Source organism: Cydia amplana, chromosome 25 (genome assembly GCF_948474715.1).
Source record: "Cydia amplana chromosome 25, ilCydAmpl1.1, whole genome shotgun sequence".
Classification (NCBI taxonomy): Eukaryota; Metazoa; Arthropoda; class Insecta; order Lepidoptera; family Tortricidae; genus Cydia; species Cydia amplana.
In genome coordinates, this window is record NC_086093.1 from 6,016,949 (window position 1) to 6,040,135 (window position 23,187).

The 23,187-nt window shown below is 41.1% G+C and overlaps 2 protein-coding genes across 2 annotated transcripts; one reads left to right on the forward strand and one right to left on the reverse strand.

Annotated features, from left to right (window-relative positions):
- Nucleotides 1–12,321: 12,321 nt before the first annotated feature.
- Nucleotides 12,322–13,776, reverse strand: LOC134659840 (uncharacterized). Its single transcript, XM_063515548.1, has 5 exons — nucleotides 13,630–13,776; nucleotides 13,345–13,517; nucleotides 13,200–13,236; nucleotides 12,793–12,900; nucleotides 12,322–12,438 (listed from the first exon to the last, which is right to left on the reverse strand). The coding sequence occupies exons 1-5, from the start codon at nucleotides 13,774–13,776 to the stop codon at nucleotides 12,322–12,324; spliced, it is 582 nt and encodes a 193-aa protein (XP_063371618.1).
- Nucleotides 13,777–14,179: 403 nt separating this feature from the next.
- LOC134659841 (uncharacterized) lies at nucleotides 14,180–19,734 on the forward strand. Its single transcript, XM_063515549.1, has 3 exons — nucleotides 14,180–14,450; nucleotides 18,554–18,712; nucleotides 19,166–19,734. Exons 1-3 carry the CDS (start codon nucleotides 14,336–14,338, stop codon nucleotides 19,732–19,734), a joined length of 843 nt encoding a protein of 280 aa, XP_063371619.1. The 5' UTR covers nucleotides 14,180–14,335.
- Nucleotides 19,735–23,187: the final 3,453 nt, after the last annotated feature.

A 23,187-nucleotide genomic window follows, 5' to 3' on the forward strand; every position in this document is an offset into this window, starting at 1 on the left:
GAAAAAACCCAAAAACACCAGGATCTGGGAGAATCGGGTTTTCAATATTTATTTTAGAAATCGCCCAAGTACGGCGACAGAATTTCGTGTCATGGATCGTGTAACCAATGTAACGCGGACATGGTATAATAATATACTCCGCCTGGTACTCTCTTCCGAGATTCGCGAATGACCTAACTGGCACTTGCCTACGTCATCATGTTGTTTACAGGTTCTGTTGGCGACTGGCTGGCGCGCGACCTCCTTCGAACATATATTATTTGTAAAACCTTTTGATTTATAATTGTCAGGTCAGTCTGCCTGTCACCGTGATAATATCAACATCTTTGTGCTTTGTTTATTAATTAAAATAATTTATTATATAACGTGTTTCCATCATCTCATCATCCCACAATACAGTCCACTCCATTAGCTATCATTTTGGTCCATTCTCGCCGTAGTTTTACCATTTCCATCGTAATTCAGCTGTCAAATTTTTTCACGTAAGTCATTGTAAATTTTCATTTCATTGTAAAACATTGTTTACATTATTTACGTACATTTTTCACCATGGTGGAAACACGTAGTAAGACAAAGGCAGACCCGACGGCTACGGAATCCGACCGGATGCAGCGCGAACGTCGTGATCGTTCACCGCGCGGCGCCCGGCCGGATTTAGCCACGAATAACGAATGTGCTTCGGCATTGCCTGGTAGTTCGAACATACAAACAACAGGCGACATTGCAACCAGCGTGGCACAACCTAAGCCCGCTGCCGAACGCCCAAATGCTCGAACTAGCTCACTTACGCTCGCACAAGGCGATGTCAAGGCACCAACTGAAAGCGCTTCTAGTGTTCACAGTAAGCAATCACATACCGTGCGCACACAGTCAACGCGCTCTTCAGCGACCGTCCGCGCGCAGAAGCTAGCTTTTGAAGCGGACCTCATGCAGCGTCAAGTGGAGCGCGAGCGCGAACTTGCTCGTCAACAAGAAGATCGCGAGCGCAAGCTCGCAAATCTCGAGTTCGAGGCGGAACAGATAGAGCTGCAAGCAAGAATCGCCGCTCTGGAAGCTTCAGATAAGTCAGCCAAATCTCGTAGTTCGTATTTTTCTGATCGAGATGCCGAAAGGCGCACTACAACTTGGGTATCTGAACAGAATGCTAACATGACTACAGCAACACATGGAAATATGCCTGGTGAGGCACCGGTTGTCACCTCGAGCGACGCTCCAGGACTTCATTTTCAGCCGGCCGCCACCGCCAACTCGGTATACTTCAACGTGCCAAATGTCAAACAAGCAACTCTTTTGAAACCTACCCAAGCCGCCTTAACTTATAACTACGACACAGTGGCACCACGACTACCAGTTTCATCTGAACATTCCTCCTCGGACCCCATTACAAAACTTTCCCAAGCGATAAACGCACTTTCACACAGGCCAAAGAAGCCCGAGCTAGTTACGTTCTCGGGCGAGATTTCACAATGGATGGCTTTTAAAAGTAGTTATGAAAGAACAAAATCCAATTTTTCAGCTGCAGAGAACTTAGACCGTTTGAACCACGCAGTCCGCGGTCAAGCGTACCAGTCCGTCGCGTCGCTCATGTGGACCTGCGGTTCGCCCGACGACATCGTGAAGGCCCTGGAGCAGACGTACGCCCGTCCGGAGCTTCTGGTCGCCCGCGAGATCGCCGACCTCCGCAACACTCCAAAGCTAAGTTCTCCTCAAGACTTAAATGGTCTAGCAAATAAATTGCGAAATTTTATTACAACGCTCACATTACTCAAACAAAATGAGTACTTGTCGTCTCCAGAGCTCCTTCGGTGCATTTTGGTAAAAATGAGTGAGCACACTAGATCTCGCTTTACAGACTACGCATCGGCTCACGCGCCAGAGCAACAAAGTCTAACAAAACTTGAATTGTTGTCACAATTTCTCTTAGCCGAGGCTGACAAACAATTAAAATATAATTTTGTTGCTGACAGTACAATTAAGGCGCCGACGCCACCAATGCATTCTAATGTACCGCGCACTAATGTTCCGAAATTCCCGTTAAAAAAGGAAACAATACATGCTACGTATATCTAGCGGGAATACATCTGAGCATTGCGCATATTGTAAACAAGGATCTCATAAGATAAAAACATGTAAGAGTTTTTTAAAGCTAACATTTGACGACAGATGGCGCTGGGTCCGAGAAACTAAAGTGTGTTACCGTTGTCTCAAGTCGAACCCACACACGTGGAACAATTGCCGCGCGAAACGTTGCGGTGTCGACGGATGCTCTAGACGTCATAACGCGCTCCTCCACGGCACAGGGACATCCGACGCCAATCTCGGCGCAGCTCCAAGCGGTCAGAGCATCTGTCTTCAAACTTCCTCTGTCAACCCTAAATGTCCTGTCAACATAAATACTGAAATCGAACCTTCCGACAAAATTGCGAATACTACTGATTGTTCAATTAATGCAACAGGATCCTCCCCATCGACTTCACGCCCACGTCCCCGCGGCTTGCTGAAAGTGGTTCCGGTCATAGTCGAGGGTCCTGACGGCGCGTTCGAGACAACAGCGATGCTAGATGACGGCAGCGTGTCATCTCTCATTGACGCCGAAGTGGCAAAACGCATCGGCGCGAAGCCAACCTGCTCGGAGCGTCTTCACATTGAAGGTGTTTGTAATATGAAAGCGGAACTTGACGTAAGTTATGTTGACTTTTATATACGCGGTCGCAACCGACCCGATCGCTACCTAATCGAACACGCGCGAGCCGTGGAACCCCTAGGGCTTCGCGCACGATATCCAGACACGATTAATATCACGGATTACGATCATCTGTCAGGTGTAGCAAACGAACTTGCACATGACGGTACTTATCCCACCGTCCTAATCGGCGCGCCTGATTGGTATATATCCATAAGTCGCGAAGTGCGGTGCGGAAAAAAGAACGACCCTGTTGCCTCCAAAACCTTATTAGGCTGGGTACTCCATGGCGCACACTCTTTGTCGTCGAAGCCTTTTGAATTTATCCATCACGTCACGGAAGATTTGGATACACTTATAAAATGCCAATACGACATCGACGCCTTGGGCATCACAAAAAAGGCCCCACGTCAGAACAGCGAGGATCAACGGGCCGTAGACATCATGGAATCATCCGCTCATCAACTTGACGATGGCCATTTTGAAGTTGGCCTGCCTTGGAAGGAGGGGCTACCGAAAATCATACCAGATAGCTACCCACAGGCACTCTCACGCTTCAAGGCCCTCGAACGACAGATGTCAAAGGACCCAGCGTTTGCAGCAGCTTTTCAACAATTTATAAACGACATAATCAGTAAGGGCTATGCCGAAGAGTGTGATTCGAAGACTTACCACCATCGACCCGCACCAAATGCCTCTTGTGTCAACCCAGATGGCTCCATTCGCTGGTACCTGCCTATCTTTGGCGTATATCATCCTCAGAAGAAGAAGCTGAGAGCAGTCCATGACGCGGCTGCCACAACAAAAGGCGTAAGCCTCAATAGTCTGCTTCTGCAAGGTCCTGACCTATTGTCTCCCCTACTCGACATCCTGTTCCGTTTTAGAGAAGGTGCGGTAGCCTTGAATGGCGATATCAGGGAGATGTTCCCCCAGATTAAGATTACCGCAAGGGATAGGGATGCTCAACGTTTTCTCTGGCGTGACAAGAACGGCGACCTCAAGGAATACCGCATGTCTTCAATGATTTTTGGCGCAGTTTCGAGTCCTTTCATCGCCCTCTATATCAAAAACAAAAACGCGAAGAGGCACGAAGTCGACTATGCCGCCGCCTGCAAAGCAATTATTGACGACCACTATATGGACGACTACCTTGGGAGCCACACAAACGTTGCTGACGCAGCTCAACTAGCCGTCGACGTTGTCACTGTGCACAAGAATTGTGGTTTCGAGATGCGAGCGTGGACGTCTAATCATCCAGAGGCACTCTCTCTTGTCCCGAAGGAACTTCGTAGCGACGCAACTTCTGATGTTTACCTGCCTCCTAGTAGTGACGTCGGCGTCTTGGGTGTTAAATGGAACCCACGCCAAGATTTCCTAGGGTTTCGCGCCGTACCCCAGATACCAACCAGCACTTTGACAAAACGCATTCTTTTATCGAACGTCATGAAAGTTTATGACCCTCTTGGGTTATTAATGCCGGTCGTCATCTGGGGTCGCATTTTGATCCAAAGATTATGGCGCGCAGGCGTTGGCTGGGACACGGACTTACCTGAAATGTACGTAAGCGAATCTAAAGACTGGTTCGCACAGTTGCAGGTTGCGGCCAATATAACTAGTAGTTCGCCCCGAACTGAGAACTCGCGGTTAACCAAAAATTATAATTATAGCGATTGATTTTGTTGCACCTACTTAGGTACTCGTATAGTGCGACATAAAATAATAGAAAATAAATGAGGGCGCCACTTTCTACGTAACTGTCACATTTTTGACGTAAAATGCTTACACATGGCAACAATTTAGTATGGACATTTTTGAGTTCCATTTTATTTAATTTCTACTATTTTATGTCGCTCAATAGGCGGCAATGGATCAAAGATCGCGTGGATTTATTGCAAGGTCTGTGGAGCCTTTAACTGATTGATTTAAGCAAAGAGTAGTATGTATAATATAGTTGGCCAAGCAGATCTTGTCAGTAGAAAAAATGTAGGCGCGAAGGGATATGGTCTCATAGAAAATTTGAGTTTCGCGCCTTTTTCTACTGACAAGATTTGCTTTTTTGCATCAATTTTGAAGCGCCATTTACAAGTTTAGCGTTAAGTAATATAGATGGCGCTATTTTTTCGAATAAAGGGCTTCGTATACGGCTGTCCCTCCCCTGGATTTAAGTCACCACCATAGAGATTAAAATAAACTGTATCTGTGCTAAGCCGAAATATTTCCTGTCAAATGTCAAATACATATATTATGTTTATTCTATTTTATTTTTATCTTGCTAATTATTTCAAAATGGTAAATTTAAAAACGATATTATAAAAGTGTAAGTCGAGCACTTTCATTTGATACTAAACTCGACCATGTTTCTTGCAAAAAAATGACCAGAATAGCAAGACCTCTCACAAACAGCTTTTTGGCCTTCTAAGCTCTTCTAGCTCAATAACCTCTTGATCGGGCCTGCTCATAATTTAATGACTAAAATATAATGCCCTCGACTACACGTTTACCCAGTTTTATTTAAATTAGAACAAATTTACTTAAGTTATTGAGTATCAAACTATCTTCTGACAGTTCAGCTTAAAAACATCGGAATGCCGAGACGTGCCGCTAGCCAGCCGCGTGTTCAAAGTCGAATGTAAGAACTTCGCTTCGCTTCGCTCGCTCGTTCGAAAATCCCTCGCTGGTACATGGTCAGGTCAGACGTGTCGGACGTCCAGCTGCACGTAATCGCCGACGGTAGCGAACAAGCCTACGCCTGCGTCGCCTATTGGCGTTTCACTTACAGCGATGACTCTGTATCGGCAGCCCTCATCGGTAGTAAGGCCCGAGTCTGTCCTTTGAAACCGGTTTCCATCCCAAGATTAGAACTACAAGCCGCACTCATCGCGTCGCGTTTTGCGCAAACAATTTTGCAAGCTCACCGTTTTGAGCCCTCCGCAACCATTTTCTGGACGGACTCAACTACTGTTCTAAAGTGGATCCGGAGTGACGCTCGCGCGTTTAAACCTTTCGTGGCACACAGGTTGGGAGAGATATTGGAAACCACCAATCCATCCGATTGGAGGTGGATCCCTACCTCTCTCAACGTCGCTGACGATGCGACAAAACCAAAAAGAATTGACTTTTCCGCAACTCATCGGTGGTTCACCGGCCCACAGTTCCTTGTTGAACAGTCTTGCACTTGGCCGACCGAGCGCGTCACTGACGAGGGAGAGATCTCATCAGACCCTGAGTTAAAATCTAATCTGATGGTTCTGCTCCTCGACACCCCACTCTCGAATTCGTTACCTGACCCAACGCGTTTTAGTTCCTGGCTACGTTCACTACGTGCCACAGCCCGTCTTCTCCAGGGCGCACGCCTTTTCCGGCTTAAACTGTCTCGACCAATAGATCAAAATTCCAAACTCTACATTGACAACACCACGTCTCCCCACCAGCTTCACGCGTCAGACATGATAGAAGCGGAGAAGATGTTGGTCCGTCAAGCTCAAGCAGAGAGTTTCCCTGAAGAATTAACGAATTTACGATCTTCGAAGCCAGTGCCCAAGAATAGTCGAATTAATAAATTGGCGCCTACACTTGATGGAGAAGGCCTAATGCGACAAAACACGCGCATAAGTTCAGCACCGGGAGTGAACGACGAGATGAAATCACCCATGATTCTCGACGGCCGCCACTACATTTCACGACTCTTGATCCTCCACGAACATATCAAAGCCGCACATCAGTTTAATGAGCTCGTCCTAAATGAACTTCGGCAAAGATATTCGATCTTAAGAGCCAGAGGAACCATCCGTAGTGTAGCAAGCGCTTGCTTAAAGTGCAAGAGATGGAACACGAAACCTATACAACCTCAGATCGGCAACTTACCACCAGAACGTCTTGACCACCACAAAAGACCATTCACCCACGTAGGTCTTGATTACTTTGGCCCGATCCTGGTAACGTTATATCGACGGAGCGAGAAACGATACATCGCCTTATATACGTGCCTCACAACCAGAGCGCTTCACCTCGAAGTCGTGAATTCACTCACTGCAGACAGCGCTATAATGAGCCTCAGACGTTTCATTGCTCGCCGAGGATCGCCCACCACCATATTTTCCGACAACGGGACTAACTTCGTTGGCTCTTCTCGCGAACTGCGCTCCCTACATGACAACTCGGTCGTAGAGTACGCCACCAATCACAAAATCGACTGGCGCTTCATTCCACCGGCATCCCCGTTCATGGGCGGCGCATGGGAGCGACTTGTGCGGACAGTGAAAGCAGCCCTCAGATCTTGCCTAACAAATCAACCACTGAAGCATGGACTAACCTACTAGGACGGGCCATCGCCATTTTGAGTAGCGTGACTTTATATTTAGTTCCCAAAAGTACAGCAGATGTCTCTAGTAGTGTCAAATGTTGCAATAAGTGTGATTCTGTATTAATGCCATCTGACGGGTTGGAATGACAACTATCGTCATGCTCTCGTCTTGCCTCAATGTTGATAATATATTTCGTGAGATGGCGCTTCGACCATACCCCGTACTGAATTCGTTTCATTTGACGCATTTTTTTTTGGATGTTTGATATTAACAAAATATAAATATATTCATTCATATAAAATATAAATATAATAGCATTAGCGATGTCTTACTAATTTTAATAACTCGTAATACATTTTTCTGTCACATAATATTAATGTTACCGACGCGCGGTAACACGATACATTACATTTAAGTATTTTTACCTATTTGTAATATATTTGATAAAGTTCTATTTTTTTATTGACATATTTATTTACACTGGGTACCATGACAACCTCAAATATTATACTCAACATATGTAACAAGTGCGACTTGGACTCGCGCACGGAGGGTTCCGCACCATCAACAAAAAATAGAGCAAAACAAGCAAAAAAACGGTCACCCATCCAAGTACTGACCCCGCCCGACGTTGCTTAACTTCGGTCAAAAATCACGTTTGTTGTATGGGAGCCCCACTTAAATCTTTATTTTATTCTGTTTTTAGTATTTGTTGTTATAGCGGCAACAGAAATACATCATCTGTGAAAATTTCAACTGTCTAGCTATCACGGTTCGTGAGATACAGCCTGGTGACAGACGGACGGACGGACGGACGGACGGACGGACGGACGGACGGACAGCGGAGTCTTAGTAATAGGGTCCCGTTTTCACCCTTTGGGTACGGAACCCTAAAAACGTAAGTAATGCATAAAGGCGTATCCAGACTAGTAAATTTTTCGCCAGTCTGATAAAATTCTCCGATCGAATCAGGCCGAGCGGACGCAAATACCAATTTGATTCCCCGATCAAATAAGCAGGTGCGGACACAAAAATGCCAATTTTCACAGTAATTATCTATGGAATGCAAATTGGTGATTTAATTTGTGTACCTACGTGTGGATGCTAAATGAGATTGGCCAATTAGTGGGTATCCAGACGGGACTGATCAAATCAGTCGATTTGTTCAGGAAAATATTTGGCCAATCTTATCTTGCCTAGCGTCCACACGTACACAAATTAAATCACCAATTTGCATTCTACTATGAAATTTGTCATTTTTGTGTCCGCACCTGCTGATGTGATCGGGGAATCAAATTGGTATTTGCGTCCGCACGGCCTGATTCGATACGAGAATTTCATCAGATTGACGAAAAATGGTCTCGTCTAGATACAGCTTAAAAGTACGTACAGATCCTAGCATTCCATAGATACTAGCTTCGAAAATTGGCATTTTTGTGTCCGCACCTCCTGATTTGATCGGGCAATCGAATCAGTGAGCCAAATTGCCGTTTGCGTCCGCACCTCCTGATTCGATTCCCTTCCCTTCCAGATTGGTGAAAAATTGACTAATCTGGATACGCCTTTACGTATTTGACGTATCAAAGATATCTTTGAAAAATCGAATATAGGTATAGATGGTCAAATCAATTCGTCAGTAAATAGGAACAAAAAAAACTATACTCATCCTTTTCTTTTGGGTGATAGTACTAGTGTAAGACAAAGATAGTATGACTCTCTCTGTCCTAGCGAGCGCAACTTTGAGATATTCTGTCAGAAAACTTTCAAACGAGAAGTAAGTAAACATCGTAATAATTTCAATGAAATCTAATGATATTACAGTATAATTATTCGACATATTTGGACGACGGCTGTATTGACAATTACATTAGCATTGTGGTTTTCAGTTAAAATGAACGTGCTTCTGACGGGAACAGGGTTTTTCGTGCCATAACCCATGAAATTGTCTTCCAGCCCGAGACAATGAATAAGGGCAAAAATTTGGTCGTTACCGGCACGTACTGGAGGTGCAAGACATCTGGCAAGGCGACAGGAGCTACATAATCAAAGCCCGAGTGGTTCGTCAAGCCTCTGTGACGGCGACAGCGTATAAGACAGCCTTAATTCTTAATATCAATCGTCATAATCGTCATTACAAGAGTAACATGCGATTGTTTATAACAAAAGTGGCAAATTCAAGCAGCATTGCAGCACTAATTTACTACATCAATCATGAAGAGAGTTCCACCTAAACCAGCCAGGAACAAAAATGGGGCAAGCCAAGTGTTCGACAATTTACGAACGAAAAGTATTCCAAAGGGAGATACTTCCACGAAATGTATCCTACATCAAAGAAACACAAGTGTGAACCTTTTCAGTTCGATGTCTCAGATTTAAAGGAAGATTGTGCCTTGAAACGTGTACTGGAAGCTGCTGAAATAAATTGTACAGAAGATATTGAAATTTCCGTTAGTAAGGTTGTCCAACATTTAGTAGAACAGACTGATATTAATATTCAAAAAGAAGAATGTGTTACATCTCTTGAAAACTTTAATATTTTTAGAAAAGAGTTTGTTGTGTACAAAAGTGAAGCTAGACTAGTCATAGAAAAAAAATTAGAAAAACTTTTATGAAGAAAATGTTGTTGGCAGATAAAAAAAATTTTAAATTCTGTAGTGACACAATAGAACAATCAATGTGTGAAGAGTGGTACTCGGCGAGGAGACTAAGAATTTCTTGTGTCGGAGTGATTGTTAGCAAAGATCAGCCTTGGTTGTGCACTAGTGTAGACGGTTTTGTTATATGCGATGAATGTGTCAGAGTGTTAGTAGAAGTTAAATGTCCTGTATGTTGTAAAAACCAACCTATTGTAGATTTTGATAAACAAAAATGTAATGTCATAATGTGCAATATTCGCAGTTTGTGAATGATCAACCAGAATTAAAAAGAAGCAAACCATATTAACTTATACCCAAATCCAAGTGCAAATGTATCTCACTGGTATGACTATGTATGATCTCTTTATATATCACCAAAAGGTAGTTGTATAGTAAGAGTAGACAGAGACAAAGACTTTATTAAAGCAGCAATTTTAATAAGTGAAGAATTTTACTTTGCTCATTATCTACGGCTCTTGTATTCTACAAGAACAAACCAAACTTTGAGTGAGAAAAACCAGCCAAAGCGTAGTTTTACAGGAAAAATATAATCAATACAATGTTAGGTAATTAACTTTTCAAATATGTAATAAAAGGTAAGGTATAAAGGTACTACAGATCTCAATAAGTACAGTTAGCATCATTGACATACAGCCCATACAGGCATCATGCATACTGATTAATTATTAAGTTTTAGTTTAAAATAATGTTTAAATGTTGTTTACTCAAAATGTTTATTACTGTTTTTTTTATATGTATAGTAAAGAAGCCGAATATTGCAGTATCACGCTTTGTGAAAATTTGCAATACACATACCTATATAGCTGGAAGGCCTGTAAGTAAGGAACTCAACATTTTTATATCTTAGAATCCTAGCATACCTAAATATTAACCTGACCTTATTTGCTTGTTTTTGTTTTGTTTTAATCTTTAGCTTTAGACTATGTTTGATTCTGATGTATGTATTGTCCCTACCGCATAAGCGTTTTGGCATCCTTGGCTGTAAGTTTATGCATGTGACTGAAATAAAGGAATATATGACTAATGGTATGTACAGTAGAGTTCATAAATATGTATGCATTTCTTCACCTTAATCCATTGTACTTGACTGTACATTAGACTTATAAAAATGTTGATCAGTCCAGTGCTTGGTCATATTAAACCCTAACCTGACTGTAACATTTTCATAGGTCCACGGGCCCATGTTATAAATATGTGGTGGTCAATGCCTGTGGTTCCTTATGCTCCATGTGCATAAGGGTCCTTCAGGCATGAAAAGTCACATAATATTTACAGGTTTTATGTGTGAAATAAAAACAAATTTAAATAAAAATGCAATGTTTTAATAGCTTTTTAAATAATGTAAATATTGTAAAAAATAACTGTTGTTTTATTTGTTTGAAAATATAGGTGGTTGCAGGTTTACCAGTACACAACAATTAAACATGTAATATATCATCAATATGATAAAATAAATTTACAGGAATTTTATGTAGTATCTGATAAATTATTAAGTGCTGCATTTTATAAGTTGCATCGGTCACTTCCCTTGTAAATTCACCTTTATTCTGGAGAAAAGATGGCATAATAATAGCAATTTCTTTTCCACTTTCATCAATTACCTTTTTTATTGCCGGAAATCCCTTATCAGCCAATACAATATCCCAATTTTCTAATTCTAATTCTGGCCAAAAACCCAAATTTCATGTAACAGCTGTAGGGCTTCCAATACCGTGATCCCGGGATCCCGAAATACCGGGATCCCGTCTTTTTAAACGCATTTTTCAATACCGGTATTTTTAAAGGCAATACCGGGATCCCGGTATTTTAAAAAACGAGGGAAATGCGCAGTATAAACCCTTTAAATCCATTATAATCGGCTGTATCAAAAAGCTTACTAAACGTCAGATGCATCTAGAGTTAGACCAAGAAAAGTCTGCAACGATTTTGATAGCACGCGCAGTCCAAGTGTTATTTTAAGAGCCCATCAACGTGCACACTAGCGCCACTGCTAAATAATCGTGATTACATATTTAAATTTAACGAAATATATTTAAAAAAGGGGGCCGGATTATGTATTTAGCAGTGGTGCTAGTGTGCACGTTGATGGGCTCTTAAACGTCAAACTTCTATGAAATTATGACGAACAAATACCACTTGCACTGGGTACTGCGTATGCTATCAAAATCGTTGCAGATTTTACTTGGTCTAACTCTAACTGGTCTCTAGCCCTCATTTTATTATTGAAACAAGATCGTTGCCTATGGGTCAGATAAATATTTAGTGGTTGGTGGTGGATGAATCCTGAAGTTATGTGAGTGATGAATATGATGATAGTGACATTAACATTAACATAATTAGTTCTCATAATTTTATCAAAAAATAAAACGAAAGAGCAAGGATAACTGTAATAATGGCAAACCAATTTTGACGGAAATTTGATAAAATGTTGTCTGGTTGGTTAAGTTGGACTACAAATGTGACTGGTGAGGTGAAGTCAACAAATTGGATAAAATTATTGCCAACCTGGAGTGAAATAAAATTATCGCAGATGGCGGCATTGATTGTTTATTGTTGTAATAGCTTTTAGGACATATCTGGTATTCCAGTGAGCCTTTTGAATTTCCCTTTTTAATAAAACTATATATTTTCAAGCGATTCTTATCCAGTATTGTGAGAAGTCCGGTATTTGGAAGCCCTAAACAGCTGCTATTTCTTCAACATACGGGCAGAATATTCTTGACACTGTTGTTCTATGAATACCGAACAAAACACTGAGTGCTGAAAATGTGACACCAAGTTTTATTTTCATCAATGCCGTGTATCGACCCGACTATAATGAACAAGGGGACCGACCTTCCTAGGAAACTATGGTGTCGCTTAAATCGCCTAAGAACCGGGCACGGATGATGCAACTTCTTCCGGCATAAGTGGGGTTGGAGTGACTCTGCGCTATGCGACTGCGGCATCGAGGACCAGACCATGGAGCACATCATCCAGCGGTGCCCACTCCGCGCATACTCGGGTAGCCCGGATGATCTGCTAGACTTGACGCCTGATGCTGTGCAGTGGTTGCAAAACTTGGATGTTGTCTTATAAATAAAAATACTGTGTATACAATTTTTGCCTATGTGACCATATCGCCATACGATTAAATAATTTTCATCAAGAAAAGTAGAAGTCTATCTTTTTCGCTCACCATATAATTTATTTGTGTAGTTTTTAATAAAAAGTTGAAGTTGTTAAGAGTAACACCTGCAAGATCTACAAGCTGGGGCTGATTGCATAACAAACTACAACTTGCTACAACTAATATTACAAGCGGAACTCCTTTTCTAATTTAACTTATTAAATAAGGAGTTCTGCTTGTAATATAAGTTGTAGTTTGTTATGCAATTGGCCCCTGTTCATTGGTTTTAGTTATGGTGGCTAGATCCAGAGAAATACTTTTAGCAGTAATACAGCCTTCGTGTTTTGTTATTTTAAAATCCTTAATAATCTTCATACTTTGGTACTGATATCTACATATTTCTGTTTGAACTTCGGCATCACGTTTCTTTTCCATAAAATATGTACCTGTTGCACGTAAACGTCCTTTCTGGATTTTGTACACCTGTATACAGGTCCACTTGACATTCACTACCAATATTTTGAAGTCCAGCAATTCCAAGTCACTTGTATTAGTTGTATTAATAGCACTAACAGCTTCTATTTTTTTCGCGTTTCTTCGTTCCATATAACGTTGGAACCTCGATATTGCCGCATTTTCGTCAATCCGTCTTGATTTGTCTTGATCCTTGGAACATAACTGGGACTGGCTTGTTCATCAGTCTTTCTACCACCAATAAAGTGAGCACTGCAAATTCTGTCGTCCGGTTTTGGGTGCCATCGGGACTATAACAAAATAATTCACCGTTAAAACTTCATACGATTACAACATAAATCAATTATAAATATTGCGTATTTAAGGAAAGTATGATTTTAGAGGTTAGGTTAGGTGACTTACTTTTTTCTCCTTACGGCAATTATCAATTATCCATTTATTGCGCTGTTCTTGTTTCCACACTACTTTTGGAAATCTATAAAATTTGCAGTCACTACTTCTGCTAGTGTTTACAAAATTAACGACAACACATCTTGCTGTGAAGACCATTTTTATCTAAATTCTAAAACATATACATTTGACAGGTCATGCCGTGCCTCCCGGCTTAAGGGGTATCCAGACGGGACTGATCAAATCAGTCGATTTGTTCAGGAAAATAATTGGCCAATCTCATCTAGCCTAGCGTCCACACGTGCACAAATTAAATCACCAATTTGCATTCTACTATGAAAATTGGCATTTTTGTGTCCGCACTTGCTGATGTGATCGGGGAATCAAATTGGTATTTGCGTCCGCACGGCCTGATTCGATCGGAGAATTTCATCAGAGTGGCGAAAAATTGTCTCGTCTGGATACAGCTTTAGTTTCAGTTTTGGCCGTAGCAAGCCGTAGTGAGCGCTGTGATCGTTTGCACGGAGCGAATAGCCGAATACCTACCTACATAAAAATCGTTGTTGATGCCGTTTGCTTTTCGAGTGTTTGGAGATTATCGTGTTATTTTCGATTTTGAGACCTAAGCGTGTATTCCGGATAAAGATTGTGCCTAACCTGTGACCTAGCAAGAATTTGGACTTCGAGTTGCCCTCAGATTGGTTTGTTATTGAGAAAGATGTCGTATACGAAGTGCGTTTATTACAATTGTAAAAACACAAGTCAGGAAATTTCTATGTTTCGGTTTCCAGTACATGATCAAGAGCGTCTATTACTTTGGATTCGAAATTCAGGTATGTTAGCAATTATGATAAATTATGGATGGACTTGTTTACTATTCATAACATACAGTTTTAACTTTAACCTCGTAAGTCGCCGCGTACTTGTACAAGTACCAATTAAATTGTAGTTTTGAACTCTTATAGAAATAAAAGAAAGTTCCAAATTCAAAAGCGCAAAAATTGACCCGTCTTACGAGGTTTTAAATTTAAACTATAGATGGTCAAGCAAATCTTGTCAGTAGAAAAAGGCGCGTAATTCAAATTCTCTATGACGATATCCCTTCGCGCCTACATTTTTCAGCCGCCTTTTTCTACTGACAAGATCTGCTTGACCAACTAGATATCATATAAACTAAGTAAGTACAGTCGACGTCAAAGAAATCGATAAGTGCATTGGGGTAAATCCGAAGACGGGGTAATTTTGAATATGGCAAATATCTACCTATACCTACTAAAATAGAAACACTTCATACTTTAGCAACACCTACGCCACTGCAACGCTTACATGGCATCTTGCGTACTGTTGCTCAGTAAAAAGTCTTTCTAGTTTAGTAGATAATAATATTTGCCATTTTCAAAATTATCCCGTCTTCGGATTTAGGTACCCCTATGCACTATACCTTTGGGTTCAATTGGCGTAAAGGACATTTTGGCGAAAATATATACAGTTTTGTTCAGAATTCCAAGCGCTTTCGTTCTTTATCCTCCTAAGTCCCAGCGTACAAAATTTTGTACATATTCCAAAAAATATTTTGAACTTTAAATGAGTAACTAAGGGTTCCAAATTCAAAAACAAAACAAATGCTTCTGGGTCTTAGGAGGGTATAGTTAAAATTTCGATATCTCTTAAAAAGTTGCCTTTACGACCCAATTTTTGCACTATGCTTGCAAAACTACTTAGCTCAAGGGGCGTAAATGACGTAAGTTATAAATTAGAAGTTCAAAGAGATTATCGTAAAGGTTAACGTTAAATATAAATATACCTAAAATATAATATACCTATAATATACGTTAAATATAATATATATATGACTTGCATGACTTTTGTCGTCCTTTAAGCCCTTCATTTGTCGTGATGATTTTTACCTCAAAAGGAAAAAAACGGAACCCTTATAGGATCACTCGTGCGTCTGTCTGTCTGTCTGTCCGTCTGGAAACTACTGGACCGATTAAGTTGAAATTTGGTACACATATGTAAATTAGTGACCTAAAGATTGACATGTAACGTAAACAAACTAATTTTAAACATGGGGGCCACTTTTAGGGGGTAAACTATATCGTGTTTTATATCAAAAATTACCATTATTTTTATCTACGTAACTACTGGGTCTAACATTTTGAACAAAAATACACAAAATAGTTCTTTACCTATAGATGACAGAAAAACCTATAACAAATGTGCAGTCAAGCGTGAGTCGGACTTAATGTACGGAATCCTTGAAACGCGAGTCCGATAATGTGAGAACGGTTTGCTTCTTCCGCGCCCGTCTCGCCGCGCCGCCACCGCGCCGCGCCGTCCGACAGTCGCGTGTAGACTTGTAGAGATGGGTAACTACCCGGGTAAATACCCGAGAGCGGGTATTTACCCGGTATATACCCGATATTTACCTACCCGCGGGTAAATACGCGGGTATTTTCGTTTTTCTTCTAAATTTGATGTGTTTAATGGTATGTGAGTATAAATAAGATTAATTTAAGTAATTTTTTATAATGTTACATAAAATGTATGTTCAAACTAATTACGAACAGGTTGCTATGAAGTGAAGTTCGATTTTAACAAATAAGTCCAATTATGAATATCGTGTAAAATCATTCCCTGGCTTCCAGAAATGTTTTATAACGCTTTTAATATACATTAGAAAGATGAAAATAAAGACTACTTATGAATGATAAGAAAAAAAAATTGTGCAGTGTCACAACTGGGGAAGCTCATATACAGTTAGTTTTAGGACAAAAATGTATATAACCTTTTTTGTAGGAAATTCTGTGTACTTTAGTTTGTACATACAACACTTTTCGATATTAACCCGTCAACTCCCATGTGTGACGTCACCCATAAGCGTTCTGGCTCAAATCTGAGCCGTGGGATCTGACAGGTGACAGATTCCAAGAAATATGAATAAATTCACTTTTACCCCCGCCCTCCCCCCAACCACACCCCCCACCGACTGAAGTTCGAATGTGTATTATCAACGTATAAGTATGATAATTTACTAAAATCTAAAAAAAATACTCTTATGACGGTCTTTTTTTAATATTTATCAAAAGGGTACTAAAAAATCCTTAGTTACAACTGCAGGTTTCACTAAACCTTTTCATTTTAAATGACACACATTAATTACAACCATTAACTCGGTTTATATCTCCACCACAGACTTGTCATTCTCGCGCTCGCGCTTAACAGACAGCTGAAGTGTGCGAAAGGGAAGCATCACGTATATGAACATCGCATGAGTGCGAAAGAGTCAGACTACAAATGAGAAAACGTGACCATTTTTGAGTTTGACGACGGCCGCGGACGGCCAAGAGCGTATCACGGTAATTTTCAATTTGAAAAATATACACAAATTCGGCAGAAAACAATTTGATAAAGTAATACAATGAAGATAGTGTCTTGTAGTGTACCGGATTTCAGTGTCACAGGGCCAAATAAACCTAGCAAATACTCATTTCAGAGGAATAATGATATTCCGAGCGAAATTTTCTTAACGATATTTTGTCAAATTAACAGCATAAAAAGTGTAAGAAGCCGGTTTATACAGTTGATTATAAGTTTTTCTTCCTTTGTGTGCTAATATTTTATCATATTACTCGATAATTTAAAATATTTTGTGTAAAAACATAAACTGTTACTTTACGCTAGGGCTTGACAAAATGTTCAGATGACAGTATCGATAACTTGTCGGTATATTAATAGCTATGTAATCATTTCTTCACAAGACATAATTAAGATATTAACCTTTATAACCGACTTCAAATAATAACGATTGTTATACCCTTTTTGAAGGTGCAGATTTTTAGCAATAAATTTAAACTTCACTTTCCAACACAGTAAGAGCAGGCGTGTCTCACTCCGCGATTTTATCGCTTTGCTACAGGTAGCTAAAAGTACATCCGTTCGGCCCCAATTTTGGGGAAAGCCATAAGCCGCGCGTGGCGCTGTCGCCACCTAGCGGCCATATCTGTGCTGATCGTAACAGACGTGTTTTGTTAGAGAGTGAGTATTCTGTACTTAGTACTATTATTTATTCTGTGGTAAGAGTTAGACTAAGATAAGGCTGTAACGATTTTGATAGCACACGCAGTGCAGGTGTTATTTTATACATCATAATGTCGTAGAGTTTTAACGTTTAAAATAACACATTTGAAAAAGTAGTCGATAAAGCAATCAAACACCGACAGATTATTAATATGTTGTAACATGACATCACTATTTTTGATCTCACATAGACAATTTACGCACACACTTGCATTTCATTTTTGGTCGCACTTTTGAAGATTGACAGTTGTTCTTGTCTATTCTAATTCTATGATCTCCACTTTAACACAACTCGACATGTGCAATAAGAAATGAATCTACCCGTCCATTTGGGTAGATACGGGTAAATACCGGGTAGATGGGTATTTACCGGGTATTTACTAGGGTTTGCTCCCGGTACTGAGTTTGTATGGCGAGAACCGGGAATTCCCGGTTCTCGCCATACAAACTCAGTACCGGGAGCAAACCCTAGTATTTACCTGGGTGGGTAAATTGGGTAAATACCCACGACCCATCTCTAGTCGCGTGCAATTCGCGCCGCGTTCGCAACTAGATCGCTTAAGTAGGACACTCGTATGGGTATCAAAGGATTGATTTATCCGCGTCGCGCGCGTCGCTTCGCTTTCGCGCGTTATTCGCCTACGTAAGACGCTACGTTACACTTTTCACCTTATTACAAAGAAGTAAGGTGCAAAAGTGTATACATATCTTTGACGTCGACACTTCGACTGTACATAGAAATTCGCCTCCCTTCATGTTTTCTATATCACCAAACCATTTTACCATGATTTTCAACGTCTAATCATACCCTAAAATACAGTCATAAAGTAAATGTTATATAAATTGTAATTTTCAGGGAATATTTACCTGGACTCATTAACAATTGACGAACTAAGTCGTCGGTACATTTGTGCGGCACATTTCCATCCAAATAACATACATAAAGGGAATTTAAGAAGTCGTTTACTTGGACCAGCAGTTCCAGAATCTTTCCAAAAAGAAGCAGAAGTTTCAGGTAATTATGATAAGAACAATATAATAATATCATTGGTAATGTTTCGATTACATTCTATTTTAAGAAAATGTTTTTCCATCATTGAATTGGTTTGTTGGCTTAAATTTTGATGACACTAGCCAATTTATTGTAAATTGACGATCCTGACTCCTGTGATATGAGTGAAAGGGTATGTTTATGGTGCGACTCGGTCCCTCCGTTTGTCTGTTACATTGCTATTTATTTGGTCAGTTGATGCTGTACAGATACTATTTTTTCAGAATTACCTGATAAGTATTGTCATAGAAAACTGTTCCGTTCTAAGGTGTTTATAGAAACACCTTAAAGTATCATTCAATAGAACTTGCTAACTATGTAAACAAACCGCCATACTAAAATTGACATTGTATGTCAATTTACTAGTAACACTTTAGAACGGATGTGAGTTCTATTTTTTTTAAATTTATTGTTCAGGTAACCTGCCATCCCCTGAAGTTTTGAAAGTGATGACACCAAAGAGATTTTATACCAGAAAACGCAAAATTTCCCCAATTGAAACAAGAAGTTCATCGCCAACAAGTTTACATTCACTCTTCGAGGGACCAATACCTACTCCCACCGGAAGGTTCTCTAGGAAGAGTGAATTTCTGGGGCCACAGAGAAGACTGTCTAGAAAATGCTTGTTCCAAGAACAACAAGATGACACACCAAAAACAAAAAGAATGAAATTTTCAGCTTCCAAATTAATAAAACAAAATAAAGCGTTAAAAGCACAGATACGAAGACTTCGGAGTAAATCGAAAGTTTCATCTGAAGTACTTCTCATAAAACCCGGTGATTTTAGAAGTGAGACAGCAAAAACGATTGCTCTAATGCAAACACGAAAAATAAATGAAAAGAAGAAGTGGACTAAAGAAGAAAAAAATATTTGCTTATCTTTGTTTTATAAATCCGCCTCAAACTATATGTGTCATTTAACTCACCTCATCCACGACCCCAAGATCTTCTCGTCCACCCCTACATGCGTGGACAACTTTTATTAGCGATTTCATCAAGATGTAGCTTTATTGAATTACTAGCTGTTGCCCGCGACTTCGTACGCGTGGATTAGTATATTGGTGGTTATATATTATACATTCGCTTAGAATATTATGCAGCAAAAGATAGCAGTAGGGACGGTTAATCATTTGCTCATTATTATACAATGCATGAGATTTGTATTTCACAACCTGGCTAAGAAGTTTCAATAAACTGAATAAAATTGTTCTCGATATAATCCCTCTCAGTCTCAAAACCCTTAGAAGATTTTTAAGTCCACTATTTAATAAAACCTACTAAATACTACCTATACCTATACTACTACCCATTTACGAAGTCTGAATTAAGCTTTAAATAAAATTCGAACCATATACAAACTTTTAACCCCCTTTTAACCCAAGCCAACTGCTCTCCCAAGTGCTCATCAAGACGAGTCGGATGACCAAAACGGCGTTTGTCTATGTTGCACCAAACCTGAGTTCCATTAGGTACTGCCAGGGTTCAGCATCAGCTCTATCTTTGGTACTGCTCTCCCAAGTGCTCATCAAGACGAGTCGGATGACCAAAACGGCGTTTGTCTATGTTGCACCAGACCTGAGTTCCATTAGGTACTGCCAGGGTTCAGCATCAGCTCTATCTTGGGTACTGCTCTCCCAAGTACTCATCAAGACGAGTCGGATGACCAAAACCGCGTTTATCTATGTTACACCAAACCTGAGTTCCACTAGGTACAGCCAGGGTTCAGCATCAGCTCTATCTTGGGTACTGCTCTCCCAAGTGCTCATCAAGACGAGTCGGATGACCAAAACGGCGTGCGTGTATGTTGCACCAAACCTGAGTTCCACTAGGTACAGCCAGGGTTCAGCATCAGCTCTATCTTGGGTACTGCTCTACCAAGTGCTCATCAAGACTAGTCGGATGACCAAAACGGCGTGTGTCTATGTTGCACCAAACCTGAGTTCCATTAGGTACTGCCAGGGTTCAGCATCAGCTCTATCTTGGGTACTGCTCTCCCAAGTGCTCATCAAGACGAGTCGGATGACCAAAACGGCGTTTGTCTATGTTGCACCAAACCTGAGTTCCATTAGGTACTGCCAGGGTTCAGCATCAGCTCTATCTTGGGTACTGCTCTCCCAAGTGCTCATCAAGACGAGTCGGATGACCAAAACGGCGTTTGTCTATGTTGCACCAAACCTGAGTTCCATTAGGTACTGCCAGGGTTCAGCATCAGCTCTATCTTGGGTACTGCTCTCCCAAGTGCTCATCAAGACGAGTCGGATGACCAAAACCGCGTTTATCTATGTTGCACCAAACATGAGTTCCACTAGGTACAGCCAGGGTTCAGCATCAGCTCTATCTTGGGTACTGCTCTCCCAAGTGCTCATCAAGACGAGTCGGATGACCAAAACGGCGTGCGTCTATGTTGCACCAAACCTGAGTTCCACTAGGTACAGCCAGGGTTCATCATCAGCTCTATCTTGGGTACTGCTCTTCCAAGTGCTCATCAAGACTAGTCGGATGACCAAAACGGCGTGTGTCTATGTTGCACCAAACCTGAGTTCCATTAGGTACTGCCAGGGTTCAGCATCAGCTCTATCTTGGGTACTGCTCTCCCAAGTGCTCATCAAGACGAGTCGGATGACCAAAACGGCGTTTGTCTATGTTGCACCAAACCTGAGTTCCATTAGGTACTGCCAGGGTTCAGCATCAGCTCTATCTTGGGTACTGCTCTCCCAAGTGCTCATCAAGACGAGTCGGATGACCAAAACGGCGTGTGTCTATGTTGCACCAAACCTGAATTCCATTAGGTACTGCCAGGGTTCAGCATCAGCTCTATCTTGGGTACTGCTCTCCCAAGTGCTCATCAAGACGAGTCGGATGACCAAAACGGCGTTTGTCTATGTTGCACCAAACCTGAGTTCCATTAGGTACTGCCAGGGTTCAGCATCAGCTCTATCTTGGGTACTGCTCTCCCAAGTGCTCATCAAGACGAGTCGGATGACCAAAACGGCGTTTGTCTATGTTGCACCAAACCTGAGTTCCACTAGGTACAGCCAGGGTTCAGCATCAGCTCTATCTTGGGTACTGCTCTCCCAAGTGCTCATCAAGACGAGTCGGATGACCAAAACCACGTTTATCTATGTTGCACCAAACCTGAGTTCCACTAGGTACAGCCAGGGTTCAGCATCAGCTCTATCTTGGGTACTGCTCTCCCAAGTGCTCATCAAGACGAGTCGGATGACCAAAACGGCGTGCGTCTATGTTGCACCAAACCTGAGTTCCACTAGGTACAGCCAGGGTTCAGCATCAGCTCTATCTTGGGTACTGCTCTTCCAAGTGCTCATCAAGACTAGTCGGATGACCAAAACGGCGTGTGTCTATGTTGCACCAAACCTGAGTTCCATTAGGTACAGCCATGGTTCAGCATCAGCTCCATCTTGGGTACTGCTCTCCCAAGTGCTCATTGTGACGAGTCGAATAGCCTAAACGGCGTGTGTCTATGTTGCACCAAACCTGAGTTCCACTAGGTACCTACTGCCAGGTTTCAGGGTCATTTTGTTGTCTCATTTTAAAATATCACGACCATAATTCACTGAAGCTTGTATTCATTATGCTTATTTTTAATTTTAATACCTAGCTCCAAGTTTCTAAGCAATAGTAACAATAATTATTAGTTTATGAAAAAATTGATTTAATTGCATTAAACGTTAATTTAGATTGACAATCAATGTAATTAAACGTCTCAAAATTCAATTCTAATTAACTTTAATTAAATTGATGCGTAATGCAATTGATTAATTGCGGATTTAATGGTTAATGGAAATGATTAATTGTTAATTAGAATTACACATTACGGCCAACACTGCTACATATACATACAATATACACAACAGCGGGTCTCTAATTGATATAAACTGAAAAGTTTCTTCATTGCTCCACGATAATGACATTTTTAATCAAGCGGCCCAAAATTCAAGCTGTCAGGAGCGAGAAACAGATACCTTTTTCTCGCTATCGTGACCTTGAACGGTGCGGTAAGGTAAGCTCATAGAATTAGAATGAACAAGAGCAACCAGAACAACTGTCAAGTCAATCTTCAAAAGTGCGACCAAAAATGAAATGCAAGTGTGTGCGTATGTCTATGTGAGATCAAAAATAGTGATGATGAGTATTTGCAAGGACGTATTTGACATCTATTAGCCGGTTTAGACTCTCGCGCGAGCCACGAGACGCGAGTGTAAGCGGTGGGCTCGCGGCTCGTCTCGTGGCTCGCAAGCTCGTCGAGCTAATATAATTTAAACACTAACGGCACGGCATAAGGTTTAAAACCGAATGACAAGCCGAACGCGAGTGTGTCGAGGGGAGCCACGAGACGCGCCGCGAGCCGAGAGTCTAAACGGCTATATGGAATGAAAATTGGTGATTCCATTTATGTACGTGTGGACGCTAGATGAGAT